This window comes from Lytechinus pictus, unplaced genomic scaffold (genome assembly GCF_037042905.1).
Source record: "Lytechinus pictus isolate F3 Inbred unplaced genomic scaffold, Lp3.0 scaffold_20, whole genome shotgun sequence".
Taxonomy (NCBI): Eukaryota; Metazoa; Echinodermata; class Echinoidea; order Temnopleuroida; family Toxopneustidae; genus Lytechinus; species Lytechinus pictus.
Genome location: NW_026974141.1, coordinates 5,137,241 through 5,155,008, shown reverse-complemented (window position 1 = coordinate 5,155,008; position 17,768 = coordinate 5,137,241). Strand labels below are relative to the sequence as shown.

At 38.8% G+C, this 17,768-nt stretch overlaps 1 protein-coding gene across 1 annotated transcript; it reads left to right on the top strand.

Moving 5' to 3' along the window:
• The first annotated feature begins 2,696 nt into the window (after nucleotides 1–2,696).
• LOC135157941 (uncharacterized) lies at nucleotides 2,697–16,411 on the top strand. The gene is made up of 6 exons (XM_064115146.1): nucleotides 2,697–8,216; nucleotides 8,695–8,886; nucleotides 9,575–9,732; nucleotides 13,801–13,835; nucleotides 15,244–15,576; nucleotides 16,389–16,411. Exons 1-6 carry the CDS (start codon nucleotides 2,697–2,699, stop codon nucleotides 16,409–16,411), a joined length of 6,261 nt encoding a protein of 2,086 aa, XP_063971216.1.
• The last annotated feature ends 1,357 nt before the right edge of the window (nucleotides 16,412–17,768 follow it).

The window sequence follows — 17,768 nt, the reverse complement described above, 5'->3', positions numbered from 1 at the left end:
AAATTCAGACCTGAAGAGGGGCATTTTAAGGCTTGTTTGTAGGAATTCACGAAGACAATACGTAGTTAACTAAACAAATGATGCGAGCGCGAAGCGCGAGCTGAAAATTTTTGATATTCAGATTAGAAAAAGGGACATTTTAAGGACTGATTCTAGGAATTCATGGAGAGCAGACATTATTTCACCAATCCACTACTGCGAACGTAAGCACGGACAGGAAATGTTTTATATTAAGACCTTAAAATGGGGCAATCACTTTAAGTAGTCATGAAAAAGAAGCATACTATTGTACATAAAACAATAATAACTCGAAGTGCGAGGAAATATATTTGGCAGTTTGGTGTATATTGACTTGAAAACGGGAGGTTTTCATTATAATGAACAATAATGTCTTCTTTCCCATTTAGTTTCTCTTCCTTTCTCCCTCTTTTTCTCCTTTACCCCGTTTTTTTTTTTTTTTTTTTTTTTGTCAGCCGATTGGGGGGGCACGTGCCCCCCCATACCCCCCCCGTAGTTACGCCACTGTATACAATTAATGCGAGCGCCAAGCGCAGGCGGAAACTAAATTGAGATTTTAGACCAAAAAAAACCCCCAGACATTCTAAGCACTTTTCTAATCATGAAAACTATACAATTGATACGAGCGCAAAGCGTGAGGTGAAATAAAAATGCCATTTCAGACCTGAAAACGGGATATCTTAAGCACTTTTCAATTTATGAAGAGGATATGTATATAACTATACATTTGATGCGAGGCGCGAAGCGCGAGCTGAAACTAAATTCAGATTTTAGACAAAAAACCCCAGACATTCTAAGCACTTTTCTAATCATGAAGAGGATAGGTATATAACTATACAATTGATGCGAGCGCGAAGCGTGAGCTGAAATACAAATGAGATTTCAGACCTAAACAACGGGTCATCCTAAGCACTTTTTAAATCATAAACAGGATAGGTGTATAACTATACAATATCACTGATGCGATCGGGAAAAAAATTAGATTTCAGACCTAAAAACGGGACATTTTATTCATGCTTTGTAAATCAAGAAAATGATGGGTAATTTGATATCTTCCTACATTAACATTGTGAGCGCGAAGCACTAACAGATTTTTTTTGACAATCAGGACAGTCCTGAAGACGAACAGTCAACCTGTCCGAAACGTCGAGTCTCTCTACTACTCATCATCTCTACTCGCCGACTCAAGCCAGCATCTCCTCATCAGCTCTACTACCCAAGCTGTTCTCAACTCATCAAACTTTCCTGGTTTACAGTCCTTTTCAGGACTACTTTCAAGAAAGAATACTCAACTCTCAAATCTCCACTTTCTAGCCTATCCATTTCTTCTCTTCTTCTATCCACTGTTTCTATAACACTCCACATGGTGTACCGTAAACCACATCAGCGATTGCACATGCCACCATGCTAACCTTCAAACAACATCTAGATTTTTATTGTTTGACAAAACCTTGAAGTTTCAAGTCCAACCACACCCACCATGTCTCTCCCTGCTATCATGGAGTAATATGCTGCTATCGAGTAGTGTGTACATATATCGCGCGCGACCACGTCAGTATCGAAGTGCCTGAGATTGATTGAGTGGCGTGAGGCAGAGGGATATATGTTATTCGAATATGTGAAAGACAGTAGTAAATTATTTGTGATTGTCGGATGTGATAATTATGTACATTATGACAGTCATATTAAAATAAAAATACAGGGGGAACCTGATTTCGTGGGGAGCTGCCTATCAAGCCTATGGAAAATAATACACGCAGCACCCCCCGCTTCCCGGGTCTATGGGATCCTATGGTTCAGGTTCAGTCAAGATGGTTCTTATTGTCACATTGGTAAAAGAGAGAGAGAGAGAGAGATATATATTGTATAATTCAAACAATAATAAACAAAAGAAATAGGGAGAGAAGGAAATCATTGACTCTCTTACATGTCTTATACCATGTATACGCATATCACTGAGTTGTGCATATAACTGTTTTGTAAAATTAAGCGAAACTTGAAAATATTGTAACTTCCTTATTTTACATCCGATTTTGATGAAATTTTCAGTGTTGTGCTATTTTGATTCCTTTTTATGCATTCAAGTCAATATTTTTCTGGAGTGTACTTGATCTTTGGTAATGATAATAATCAAATTAATTGATTATTTTATCAGATATTGCTAAAAAACAAATCCTTTCATACTTCACTCGAATTAGGTGAAAAGTATTCTTCTTAACCGGGAAGGGGGGGGGGGCACTATTATCTTATTCCAGCTCCTTACACAGCACCGGTCTCCAATTAAAGAATTATGTCGGTAATGATCTAGTTATCATTGTATTATTGATGATGATCATTGCTCGAAAAGCAACATGAGAAGCAAGATCATATAATAATTACACAAGGCCAACATTTTTATTATAACTAATATTTCCTTTTTTATGGTTATGATTTATGACATTTGGTTGTTGCTAACATCAATATTTGCAAGCTCCGGACTTTGAAACCAAATGATAAGGATTGTTTGAGAGTGTAAAAGCAGAATAGTTTTTCGCGTTTATGACAAGCAAACATATTTTATTCAGAACATGCAGAATACAGATTCATAGTATCCAAAAACTTACGAAAGCAGTTTAACGTATAAAACCAAGAAACTGTGGATGTTAGGAATAGCATGGAATAGTATTATTTCCTCAAATATGGAAGGGTTTCATAAAAAGCTACATAATGAGGTATCTGGAGGTGATTTAATCCGTATAAAAGGTGCTGGAATAAACCAAACAGATGAAGACGGAAACACAATTTTACATGTTGCTGTGCAGAACGACCAGGTTAACACCATTGAATACCTCATTAAACATGGCGCCGACTTGGAAAAGGTGAACGCGAATGGACAAACCCCCTTACATCTTGCTGCATCGCTCGGACATCTTAAAGCAACAAAAGTTATACTCAGTCACGGAGCGAACATTGACAAGATAAATAAAGAGGGACAATCTGCACTTCACATTGCTCTAATTAAGGATCACCGAGATGTTGTGCGATACTTAATCAACAAGGGGGCAAAGGCCTTCCATGAGGTCAACGTCGCAGAAAGCTCACCTCTACACATTGCTGCAGAATACGGCGCAACGGACAAAGTTGAACACCTGATTGGTCAAGGAGTTCAGGTGGACCAGGTGAATGCTGAAGGTTCGACTGCATTGCACATGGCTGCAAAAAATTGTCATCTTGACGTCACCAAATATCTTGTCAGTGAAGGAGCTGAATTGGAGAGAGAAGATAATAGAGGAAGGACATCCTTACATTTTGCTGTTAAGTCGGGCCATCTGGAAGTTGTCAGATATCTAATCTCCCAAGGAGCTAAGGTGAATAAGGGTAATAAACAAGGTTGGACGGCATTGCACCTTGCTGCTGAGGCGGGTCATCTTGATGTTACAAAGCAACTTATCCTTCATAGAGCTGATGTGAATAAAAGAAATGATAATGGCATGACTGCTTTAGTCAGTGCAGCTTTTGGGGGTCATGTGGACGTCAGCAAATATCTCATTAGTCAAGGTGCTGAGATAAATATAAAAACTACTTCCGGTTTAATGGCAGTGCACATTGCGTCGGAAATGGGCCATCTTAATGTCGTTGAGTACTTGTTAAGTCAAGGAATTAGAGTAGATGAGTGTGATAGTTCTGGGCACACGCCATTGCATACCGCCATTCGACATGGTAATACCGATCTCTCAAAGTGCCTAATCGGTCTTGGTGGTGATGTGGACGTGAACAAGCGTGACCTCAATGGTTCGACAGCATTGCATCTTGCTGCTGAGTTTGGTAATCTCGACGTCACCAAATATCTGATCAGCAAAGGCGCTGAGGTGAATAGCAGAGACAATGAGTTTACCACTGCGTTACACATTGCTTGTAAAAATGGCGATCTTGATATTTCCAAGTATCTGATCAGTGGAGGAGCTGATGTAAATAAGAGAAGAAATGACGGTCGCACCTCGTTACACATTGCTACACAAGCAAATCATCTACATGTCGTTGAATATCTGATCAGTCAGGGAGCGGGCATAAACACGCAAGACGAACACGGTTTAACCGCGTTACATCTTGCTGCTCAGGCAGGTAATTTTGACATCACCAAACATCTAATCCTTAACGGGGCTGAAGTCAATAAGGCTAAATATGATGGTTTTACAGCATTAAACAGCGCTGCTGAGAATGGTTATCTTGATATCACCAAATATCTAATTAGTCATGGAGCTGAAGTAAAACACACTGACAGTAGTGGTTCGACGGCATTACACAGCGCTGTTGGAGGTGGCTGTCTTCATGTTGCAGAATATCTCGTCGCCCAAGGAGCTGATGTGCATAAGGAAAATGATGCTGGTCAGACTACATTCCACATAGCTGTTAAGAACAGTTTTCTTGATGTCACCGACTATTTGATTGGTCAAGGTGCTGATGTTAATAAAGGAGATAATGACGGCCACACTGCATTACAACGTGCTGCAATGTATGGGTTTATTGATGTTGTTGAATATCTGATAGGTCAAGGTGCAGAGATAAATAAAGGAGATAAAGACGGCCACACTGCTCTTCAGTATGCTGCTGAGAATGGTTGCACTGATGTAATTGAGTATCTGGTAGGTGAAGGAGCCGATGTGAATAAGGGAGATAACGGCCGCACTGTATTACACATTGCTGCTGAGAATGGTGATCTTGGGTTCATGGAGTTTCTGATAAGACATAGAGCTGGTGTCAATAATAGTGACAGTAAGGGTTGGGCGGCATTACACAGCGCTGTTGAACGTGGCTGGCTCCATGTTGCAAAATATCTGATTGCCCAAGGAGCTGATGTGAACAAAACAAGCAATGATGGTGAGACAGCATTAGACATTGCTACTAAGAATGGTTATCCCGATGTCATCAAATACCTGATAGGTCAAGGAGCCGATGTGAATAAGAGAGATAATCATAGTTACACTGCATTGCAACATGCTGCTAATAATGCGTCTCTTGATATCGCTGAACATCTTATACATCAAGGAGCTGAAGTCGATAAAAGTGACAGTGATGGTAGAACGCCGTTGCACATCTCCACTCTACAAGGTGACATGGATCTTACAGAGCACCTAATTCGTCTCGGTGCTGATGTAAATAAGAGTGGAAACAATGGTTCGACAGCACTGCATCTTGCTGCTGAAATTGGTAATCTCGATATCACGAAATATCTGATCAGCAAAGGCGCTGGGGTAAATAGCAGAGAGAATGATTTTTCGACTGCGTTACACATTGCTTCTGAGAATGGAGATCTTGATATTGCCAAGTATCTGATCAGTCAAAGTGCTAATGTGGATAAGAGAAAAAAAGACGGTATGACCTCGTTACAAGTTGCTGCACAAGCAAGACATCTACATGTCGCTAAATATCTGATCCGTCAAGGAGCCGGGCTTAATATTCAAGACGAACGCGGGTCGACTATATTACATCTTGCTGCCAAGAAGGGCTATATTGATTTCACCAAATATCTGCTCACCCAAGGAGCAGAGTTGAATAAGGAAGATAATGACGGCCACACTGCATTACAATATGCTGCCATGTATGGGTTTCTTGATGTCGTTGAATTTCTGATAGTTCAAGGAACTGATATTAATCAAGGAGATATTCACGGTCGCACGGCATTACACCTTGCGGCTAAGAGTAATCATGTTCATGTCATCAAATATATGATAAGTCAAGGGGCCGATGTGAATAAGGGAGATAATGACGGTCAAACCGCATTACACTATGCTGCTGAGAATGATCGTCTTGATGTCACCGAACATCTCATACATCAAGGAGCTGAAGTCGATAAAAGTGACAGTGATGGTAGGACGCCATTGCATACCGCCACTCTACAAGGTGATATAGATCTTACAGAGCACCTTATCAGTATTGGTGCTGATGTGAACAAGCGTAAAAACAATGGTTCGACAGCACTGCATCTTGCTGCTGAGATGGGAAACTTCGATATCACCAAATATCTGATCAGCAAAGGCGCTGGGGTAAATAGCAGAGACAATGATTTTACCACTGCGTTACACATTGCTTGTAAAAATGGCGATCTTGATATCGCCAAGTATCTGATCAGTGGAGGAGCTGATGTAAATAAGAGGAGAAATGACGGTCGCACCTCGTTACACATTTCTACACAAGCAAATCATCTACATGTCGTTGAATATCTGATCAGTCAGGGAGCCGGGCTGAATATTCAAGATGGACGCGGGTCGACTGCGTTACATCTGGCTACTAAGAAAGGCTATATTGATGCTACCAAATATCTGCTCACCCAAGGAGCCGATTTGAATAAGGGGGATAATGATGGGCGCAATGCCTTACACCATTCTGCCTTATATGGGTTTCCTGATGTTGTTCAATATCTGATAGATCAAGGAGCAGATATGAAAAAGGAAGATAATGAAGGCCACACTGCCCTACAACACGCTGCCATGTATGGGTTTCTTGACGTTGTTCAATGTCTGATAGATCAAGGAGCGAATGTGAATAAGGAAGATAATGAAGGCCGCACTGCCCTACAACATGCTGCCATGTATGGTTATCTTTATGTTATTCAATATCTGATAGGTCAAGGAGCAGAGATAAATAAAGGAGATAAAGACGGCCACACTGCTCTTCAATATGCTGCTGAGAATAGTTTTACTGACGTAATTAAGTATCTGGTAGGTGAAGGAGCCGATGTGAATAAGGGAGATAACGGCCGCACTGTATTACACATTGCTGCTGAGAATGGTGATATTGGGTTCATGGAGTTTCTGATAAGACATAGAGCTGGTGTCAATAATAGTGACAGTAAGGGTTGGGCGGCATTACACAGCGCTGTTGAACGTGGCTGGCTCCATGTTACAAAATATCTGATTTCCCAAGGAGCTGATGTGAATAAAACAAACAATACTGGTGAGACAGCATTACACAATGCTGTTAAGAATGGTTATCCCGCTGTCATCAAATACCTGATAGGTCAAGGAGCAGATGTGAATAAGAGAAAGAATGATGGTCAGACTTCGTTACAAGTTGCTACACAAGCAAATCATCTACATGTCGCTGATTATCTGACCCATCAAGGGGCCGGGATCAATATTCAAGACAATCATGGGTCGACTTCATTACATCTTGCTGCCAAGAAGGGCTATATTGATTTCATCAGATATCTGATTATCCATGGAGCAGAGTTAAATAAGGAAGATAATGACGGTCACACTGCATTACAATATGCTGCCATGTATGGGTTTCTTGATGTCGTTGAATTTCTGATAGTTCAAGGAACTGATGTTAAGCAAGAAGACCTTCACGGTCGAACTGCTTTACACCTTGCAGTTAAGAATAATCATATTCATGTCACCAGATATCTAATAGGTCAAAGAGCCGATGTGAATAAGGGAGATAATGAAGGCAAAACTGCATTACAATATGCTGCTATGAATGGCAATCTCGACGTAACCAAACATCTGATCAACCAAGGAGCTGATGTAAATAAAAGTAACGACAGCGGTTGGACAGCGTTGCACAGTGCTGCTTTCCAAGGTCACCTTAAAATCCTTGAATATCTGATCAAGGAAGGGGTCGATGTGAATAAGGAAGATATGGACAGTGATACCGCTTTACACGTCGCAACCTTCAGGGGTCATCTTGAAACAACGAAGTATCTGACTACCCATGGTTCTGAAGTAAACAAAGGTGGTAATGGTGGCAATACACCATTGCACTATGCGGCTGCAAAAGGCCATCTTTCTGTCACACAGTATCTAATTCGCCAACAAATGGATGTAGATGAATATACAACTACGAGTGGCCCGCCTCTAAACCAAGCTATCGGAAAAGGTGACTTTGGCATTGCGACTTTCGTCAACCAATGGGCGGAGGTGAATAAAGCAAACATTGACGGCAGAACCGCCTTACACTTTGCCGCAGAAAAGGGCCATACTCTCGTCGTGGAATGCCTTCTTACTGAAGGAGCTATCGTGAATAAACGAGATAATGGTGGCTGGACAGCATTACACTTTGCTGTTCAAAATAGGCACTTTTGTATGGTTAAAGTTCTGTTAAAGGGAGGGGCACGTCCAGACATAGAAGACATTCACGGACAGACATCTCCACAGCTGTCCCAGTTACTTGGGTACAAAGACATCACTGATCTTCTCACCAATGGTCGCAATACAGAGGTAAACTAAAATCACTTTCTCTCCAACTTCCTATCTGCATACCCTCTATATCTCCCCCTCTATCTAACTTACCTCTCTTTCTATCTCTCTCACTCAGTTCAACATAGATTTTCAATTACGATACCATTCGTCCCTAGTCATTCACCAGAGACCCTGGCCCTCACAAGTTCTATACAAAACATGTCAACTTTTAAAATTGTACATTTTGCATTCACCCTCAACGGATGTTACACCCAAGTTACGCAAATCTTTCACACAAATTTTGATTGCATGATTCACGACCGTGCCATCTGACCCATCGATAGTTAAATATCCATGCTATTTTATTCAAAAGTTAATGAATGAATATTGCTTACATGATTCTTGCATTGAACAATTGCATAAGTAGAATCCTAGAATTTATTAGTATCCCGCTTGGGCTTATGATGTATTAGAATGTAATGGCATTTCACCTGTTACCTTTCTTCTTCCGTTGTAGTTGAGCCATGTTGATGTACTCGATATACAACATGCCATAGAACACGGTCACACACTCTCCATTGAGAAGATAGTTTCAAGTGGAGCTGATCTCAATGCCCAGTCTACTGACGGTCAGACGTGTCTTCACAAAGCCATCAAACTCTGTTACAAGCCTGGGATAACTGTAGAAGGAAGTGCCACACTAAAGAGGGTGAGACCAACATATAAGACGTGTGACGTCATCATATTATAATCTTATAGTGCCCTCCCTGAGAGGATATAGGCATACCCGAAAGCGGAGTTGTCAGAGATGCGCCAGCTGGGCTCCGTAACACAAAGAATAGCGATCAATCGCTGAATGAACTGACCTACAATATCAATGTTACACGCGCATTTGGTTTAAAATACTGACCATGGACCAATCGGTGCGGTTCTTTCATATTTGCAGTCCATCGCAAACGTTTGTGTTACGGAGCCCGGGAGATCACCAACGTGGACAAAGTGAGATAGCGGCACTATGACGTCAACGCATAAGGTCTATATTCCGAACCACCAACATATTCAATATTAGTGTTTTTAGATCGCGAACGTAATAGATCAGCAAATTAAAGTGCATTCTTCCTCGGGCATGCTTAGTGGCGGATCCTGGGGCACATCTGGAATCCCCTTTTTTCAGAGCCATGACAAATATAAGTGAAGACCTCCTGTTTTGCTTGTGATATTTCCGTGTCATAAATTAATTTCATTCTGGAGTAAACATCGTTGATTTTTTTGCTTGTCTAAACACCCCCTCCCCTTTTGAAAATCAGAGACCCGCCCATAGGTATGGTGTATTGAAAAGGGGCTACTGTCCTATTAGTTGGCATACATTATTAGCCACATAAACTTATGTGTTGCAGATTTCGGATGAGTTTTACGATGGAAAACTATCTCCTGAGATGGCCCTCGTGTTTTATCTCCTGGAGAACGGAGCTAGGATAGACGTGGAGGATGCAGATGGCAACTTACCGATCCAGTATGCCAAGGATGAGGTGGTCAGACAGATGATTTTATCGAGGTGATTCTTACAGCCACCGCACACCTTACGAATGATCTGGGACCCGGTTTGGGAATAAAACGTATTAAAATTTGATGAAAGAATAACAGCGAACTGAATATCTAGTAATAATGACGTCATAGCAATCGCAAGATTGGCTACGATTTGAAACCAATTTGGCCTGTACTCGAAAGTGAATGCTTGCAAATATAAAAAATAGTTATATTAGTATTCTTACATTTAATTTAAACCTCAATATTTTCAGATGAATAGCAAATAAACATGTGCTCTTTTACAAAATCGGAACGCGAACCGGTCGTAAGGTGTGCGGAGACCTATACAAGTACTACTGAAATTCCTGAGTGAGCCATAGAGGTATAGACATTGAAGCCCGTGTATAGCTTTGATGGAGGCTCAATAATGAGAGTCTTTTGTGTGACCTATTATTCCACTCTTGTAACCGTGCAGTGGATTTTTTAGCACTTGAATAATCTGACAATCTGACAAATCTGACAATTAATTTTGTTTATACCTTTCACCTTCTATCGGTCGACATGGTATTGATTTTTTTAAAGGAGAAATATATTGATTATGAATATGGCCTTATTATATATCAGTGGAAAGGTAATGATGTGAGGATTACCATTAGGTCATTCAAAAATAACGAAAATAATACATAAGGTGGAAATCGCCGATTAAAAAGCGCTAAAATGCCTCTCCGAAATATGCCTCGCATCGGTCTCTGAATTGACTCGAATTTGATGACGTCACTGTCTGTACGAGAGGCGTGATTGGCTCTCCCACGTCAAGCTCCACTTGCATGCAAAACCTGTTGCGAGGGTACGTTTTCTCCACACTGACACTGAATAATTCGATCATGAAATGAAAGAAAACCCAGAAATTTATCTAGATTTGGATTTTCAAATTGATGATTATGAAGATGAAGTAAACTGGCTCCATGGAAGACCAGCAGCAATGCATTATTGCAGCTGAATATGGACTACCAGCCGTATAATTTACTTTATTTTTTACCTTTTATTATTGTATCTTAATATTGACCTCATCATATCATGTTATATGTATTTGTATGTACTTTGTATCTGTTATTTTATATACGGAAATAAAACAAACAAAACAAACAAGAGAATGATGATAAAGTTTCTAACTCTAGAAAAACAAAGTGACGTGGATGCTGGTAAATTAAGGGAATTACGCCGGTGATGATGAGTAAGACAATTCAACTTGCAAGCCGATTCGCTACCAACGCATGCAGCTGCTAGCTGCACCGCGGGTCAAATCCATGAAAATGAATTCCATGCAGCATGACCACATCCAGACAGAGTCTCTTTCCTCTATCAACAACATAATGAGAAGGAAAATAATAAAATAACTGTAGGCCTACTTACAAATAAGTGAATATATCCGAACCTAGGCTGAAGGTAAATCAACTCAAAGAATAGCAGCAGACGATATGCACCGACGATGAATTTCACGTGGCTGGAATAGATTTTCACTCGTTCTGTTAGATAAAATTTATATCTCATTATTTTGACTAAATTACGAAACTCGGAGAATTAGAATTCTACATAAAAATTAAGTAACACCTGGTACTATTTTTTTAATTACGATAAAATATTTTTGAAGCAAAGAAATTGAGGTAAATTAAAATAAGATATAAAGGATCATCCACTTAGCCGCATGCGATTGTAAACAAACAATCAAAAGCACATGGCCAGCGTGCTCCACTTAACTGAAAATACGTATTTTTCAGTTCAGTGGCTTGCTCGCCCATAGAGTTGGAGCGTAGCTTTATCCAACTATATGTGCTCGCCTTGCTGATTGTTTACAATCGAATGCGAGCTAGGCGGATGATCTTTTATATCTAATTTTAATTTACCTCATTTTCTTTGCTTCAAAAAGGTTTTATCGTAATTCAAAAAATAGTACCAGGTGTTACTTAATTTTTATGTAGAAAACTAATTCTCAGAGTTTCGTAATTTAGTTAAAATAATGAGATATAAATGTTATCTAACAGAACGAGTGACAATCTCCCAGCCACGTGAAATTCATCGTCGGTGCATATCGTCTGCTGTTATTCCTTGAGTTGATTTACCTTCAGCCTAGGTTCGGATATATTCACTTGTTTGTAAGTACAGTTATATCATTATTTTCATTCTCATTATGTTGTTGATAGAAGAAAGAGACTCTGTCTGGATGTGGTCGTGATGGAATTCATTTTCATGGATTTGACCCGCGGAAAAGCTATCAGCTGCATGTGTTGGTAGCGAATCGGCATGCAAGTTGAATTGTCCGACTCATAATCACCGGCGTAATTCCCCTAATGTATACCTCTATCCACGTCACTTTGTTTTTCTAGAGCTAGAAACTTCATCATCATTCTCTTCATCTTCATAATCATCAATTTGAAAATCCAAATCTAGATAAAATTCTGGGTTTTCTTTCATTTCGGGATCGAAGTATTCAGTGACAATGTGGAGAAAACGTACCCTCGCAACAGGTTTTGCATGCAAGTGGAGCTTCACGTTGGAGGGCCAATCACGCCTCTCGTACAGAAAGTGACGTCATAAAAAAATCCCCAATTTCGCGGACGTAATTCTGCGTGTTTGAAGCATTCAGAGAGAGAACTTTAAACTATCAATTAACTGAGTTCCATCGGTCTCCATGATAAATGATTTACACCATCGTGTTCTCCTTATTTTCTCCTTTAATTTGATATATGATTCTCCATTTTTACGATTTTCAATATAGTTCTACTTTAATGTAAAAAATTGGGACGTGAACGCGCTTCTTAACATTAAGGAATCGAATATCAGAAAGCTATATGATTTACAAAGGTCATATCCTTACATTTTATGCATATTCCATCCTTAAGATGCGGTTTAACACACACACACACACACACAACAGAAGCGGATCTAGAGGGGGGGTTGGGGGGGTTGCAACCCCCCCCCAAAAAAAAAAAATCTTATAAATCTTATCTTTTTTAGATGCAAGAAAACGCCATTTTCACACAGAGATTTTCAAAAATTTTCCCTACTGTGGGAGGGGGGACACCCCCCTCCCACACCCTCCCCCCTGGCTCGCTCCGCTCGCTTGGACTCGGTCGCATACCACCCAACCCCCCCCTTTATAAAAAGCTGGATCCGCCCCTGCACAATACGCTGATGTTTCCATTATGATTCGTCTCGGTAAAATCCTAAAAATTATAAAAGAGCTCATTTTCAAAAGTGGTTAGATCCATTTTTTAATCAAATATGATTTTGTTGTCCCAGTGTATAGATTTTTATTAGCTCTTTTGGTTGATATCAAAGAAAATTTGAATTTGCCATAAAAAAGTGAACAAAAATGGCAAAGAAAAATCTCTTCTCTTTTCAAAAGGGGTTAGATTCGTTTCCGTTTGTTTGCAAAAGGGAAAGATCCACAAAGGTAATTTTTGGAAAGAAATTTAAAAAAAATGAAGACAGGCAGGTTTTTTTAATACCAAATTTTATGTTTATATGGAAGGATATCATGCAAATTCAATTTCACGTGACAATATTGAAACATTGGAGGATAAAAAAAGATTTTTCAGAGTGGTCTAAACTGGATCTAACCCCTTATGACAACAAACTCTTCTGATGAGCACATTTGCAATAGGGGTTAGATCAATTTTTCATAACATTATATTTTTTTGTCCTAATTTGTAGATTTAGTCGTTCTTATGATGCCGAAAGAAAAGTTAAAATTTCCATCAAAAAGTTAAGAATGTAAAAGAAAACTTCTTTGCTTAAGAAAGGGTTAGATCATTTTCAGTTTGTTTGCAAAGGGGCTAGAACCATAATAGTAATTTTTTTTAATAATATTAAAAAATATGAAGAAAGGTAGATTTCTTTTATATCCAATTTTATGTTCACGTAGTAGGGGAGTATATCATGACAATTGAGTTTTGCATAAGAATATTGTAATATGAGAGAATAAAAAAGCTTGACTTTCTTGGAATGGTCTAAAGTGGATCTAATCCCTTTTGCAAACAAACTTATATTATAGAGTATCTACTACAGACAAACAAACCATTTTTATTACTTTCAGATTTACTTCACCGGAGAACATCAAATCATACCGAGGTAAGAGGTCTTTAAAAAGCGTGTTTTTTCCGTGAAAAAAATAAAATTAATCGTTGTATTAATAATCATCTTTTCAATTTTATTTGATTTAAATATTTGATCGATAATGCATGGAAATCTGGATTGCTCAATCGTGATAATAAAACGAGAGTGTACAAAGATGAAGATTGAAGTACAACTTGTTTATTGCACTTTTTGAAACAGAGCAAAGGGAGAAAATGAAGAACAAAATGTATTTTGTTACAAAAAGGAAAAATCATAAAAAAACCTTAATTCTTGATGGTTCTTACCCTTCTGCAGATGCTCAAGTTTATAATTTGATGAGTCTGGATAGATCAGGAAAATGTCCCTACTAAGAGTTTGGATGGTAGGGGTTAACATGCTAAAGACAATGCAGAAATACAGCAATGTTGCGAACTTGGAATGGGCTGAAATGCACCACTGTAACGTAATAGGGTGTGTATTCAAAACCGCTGAAGCGAGACCAATGAAATTTTCATAGAAGTTAGATCATAAGCTTTCTACTCCTGTACATTTGATTGAGAATACTACCACATCTTGGATTTAATTCAGCCCGATGTCAGAGGGACGTTTTTTTGGGACGCGCTGTATATTTAAAGTAAAAAGAGATGTGACAAAAAAACGAAAAATAAGAGCGAAATAATGTCAATAATATCACCGCTTTGAATAAATATTGCACGTGAATAAATTAAAAATTTATGGATATTCATGAAATCTTAATATATAGCTTGTATGATACATACGGTATGTATTCAAAACAGTGGGGCCCCGCATCTCGCAACTAGAATTAAAAGAGAATACTGCAGACATTGATGCTTGAAAAGTGTCCATTTGGCCGCCATTTTCTTAAATGCAAATATCCTGGTCAAAACATGAAAATTCGTTTTGGGAATTGATTTTTGATTTGACATTTTCCCCCATTATGGTTCTAGAATATAACCCTATGAAATATTTATATAAAGATACACAGCTTTCCCGAGGTTATAACGGCCCTTATCAGCTTCTGATGAAAAAGGAGGGGGAAAAAGAAGGAAGAAATGAAAGAACTACATTGAAATCAGATGGATTGTTTGTGCACGCCACATACTCATATCGATTACCACCCCCTTCGCACACCCACACATCAAACTGGACCTTTAGGAAGAACAGACCCATTATATCAATGGCTCTGAATAGAGTGATCCATCCGTATATTTTATGTGCATGTTTATACATTTATATTTAATCTCATATCGTGTGCAATGTATTTTATTGTGATTTTTATACGGTTAAAAAAAAAAAAAAAAACATCATGAAGCTGTCCTGGCCCTTCTCAATGTTGTTACAATGTGTATAATCAGTCAAAATTTTCTTGTCTATTCATTACTTTGCTTATATTTTACATCAGAAATTGGACCCGCGCCGTCAATAAAGTCTGTTGAGTTCGGAGCTGATGACACTTTGGAAACAGCACTAGACGATCATGGCGTATCAGTGATCATACCTCCAGATGCCATTCATCAGGATCACTCACGTCGGATCACCGTAACCCTTTTAGAACACCCTTCATGTCTGGATGTTCAGGAAGATGAATCATTGGCATGCTGTGGTATCAAGTGTGATCCTGGAGATATGATCTTCAATAAACCCGTGATGATCAGAATTCCACATTGTTTCTCCGTCACCAACCCAGATCAAATACAACCAGATATCGTCTGCTATGAATGGGATTCAGTGACCGGTAAGTTTTTCTGATCAAAATTATGCTTCCAAAATCTACCTCATACCAAGGTGGTATGCCTACGCCCAGTGGCGTACCTGGCATATTACGTCAGGGGGGGGGGGGCAAACGACAAGGATGAGCACGGTGGGGGGGGGGGGGGTAATAGGCATGGACGTATAGGCACAATTTTTTCAAGGGGGGCTAAATCATTGCCCGAATATCAACTTTACAGTCTTTAATTTTAGAGCGAGCGAAGCGAGCAAACATTTTTTTTCCAATAATTATTTAGCCTTTTTACATGATGTGGAAGTGCAGAAATTATACATTCGGTCATAAAATTACCAATACACGAGGATATTTTGGCGCCTCGCAGTCCTCGTTGCCCTGCATTTTACAGCCCACCCATACATGTTTGGATGTGTCGGTCAATTTTCAATTTCAATTTATTTCATTTCATTTTCAACAGAACAAAGTAATTTGGTCGAAATAATTACAATGAACTTATACAGACAAAATAAATTGAGGCATGTACAATATATGATATTTATCTATAAGTAAAAATAAAACAAAGAGTATTACATATAAGCAAAATATCATAAACATTATAAAATAAAACTCTGAAAAATGGAGGGATCCACTAAAAAGTAGTGGTTGTATTGTGTGGACCCCTCTAAATAATTATTTTAGATTAATAAAGTGGCACTGAAGGTGGGAAAGGTTACTTAGGGGGTGCCTAATAAAACAGTTGGGATCTTGCTACTACTGATATTTGCTATCGGGCGATTGCACTTTATTGTCGAAATTAATTCTTTTTTGGTATATCATTCCAGAAATGAAATGTATTGGATCGTGATCGATATATTTTTATCCGGGATTTCTATTCAAGTGGTAATTACAATGTTTATATTAAAATACTTCTTTTATTCCTCTTTGAATGTGTTACATTATGTTCCCAATTCTGCTCATTTGGAGACGTTATAAAAGAGGTATTTGACATTGAAATTAGTTATATTCATGTATTGATTTGCATTTGTTTTATTTCCATATACACAGTTAAAAACAAATATAAATGCATCCATTCACTCATAAAAAAAATAAATATGAACATGAAAATATATGCGACAGTAACATGATATATCACTAGATATGGGGAAAATCACTCACTCACTGGCAGGAATGTCAGAAGGTTGACAGAATTGAAATTAGAAAAAGATAGGCGGACGAAGGGATCGGGTACATAGGATAGAAATGGGGGTGGTAATAACCAGAGGAATGTGTAAGCCCCTGCTTACACATTCCTCTGGTTATGTGGACATAATTCCTGAAACTTAGACATAGCTAGGCCTTTTCCAGTGGGGGGGGGGGGGGGGTGGAGGACCTTGATTACCGACAGATATCAGCACCGATTACTAACGTCCGACGACCAAAACTCATCTATATTCAACCCAGGGGCAGATACAGGATTTTCAAGGGGGACATTTGTTTACAAAAACTTTGACAAGCCCCACCCCAAAAAAGTCTTCACTTTCACTGACACGTGCCTAACCATTTACACTAAAATAATATAACAATAATAATTGCGAGCGCGAAGCCCGAGCTGAATTCTTTTTTGAAAATCTAAACCTAAAACGATACATTTTGTGCACTTAATTATTAATAGGATGGGTATCTTCCTTAATAAATTATGCGAGCGCGAAGCGCGAGCTGAAAATGTTGATATTTCTAACAGGACCCTAGACATTCTAAGCAGTTTTACAGGATGGATATCTAAACGGTCGTGCGGGCGCGAAGCGCGAGCTAACATTTTTGATATTCCGACGTAAGAACTGGATATTCTAAGCACTTTTAGTAACCATGAACCAACTGGTTTCTAACTGAAAAATTAATTGATGCGAGCGTGAAGAGCGAGCTGAAAATTTGAGATATTCCCCCATGAAAACTGGACATTCTAAGCGCCTTTTTTTTTTTAACTATGAACAACATGGTAGTTAAAAACAATTAATTGGTATGAGTGCGAAGCGCGAGCTAAAAATTGTTGATATTTTTACCTGAAAACTTTACATCACTTCATTTAATTATGAACAAGATGGAATTTTATGCGAGTGCGAAGCTCGAGCTGAAATTTTTGATATTCCAACCTAAGAACTTGATATTCTAAGCAAATTGGTTTCTATGATATATTTTTGATATTTTTTATTTTTTATATTTTG

Bases quoted from the DNA above. Each gene is read 5' to 3' on its own strand.
- LOC135157941 (XM_064115146.1), top strand. From the start codon at position 2,697: ATGGAAGGGTTTCATAAAAAGCTACATAATGAGGTATCTGGAGGTGAT. The intron at 9,733-13,800 runs GTGATTCTTACA...TATTACTTTCAG, and splicing joins AGACAGATGATTTTATCGAG to ATTTACTTCACCGGAGAACA. The intron at 13,836-15,243 runs GTAAGAGGTCTT...ATTTTACATCAG, and splicing joins GAACATCAAATCATACCGAG to AAATTGGACCCGCGCCGTCA.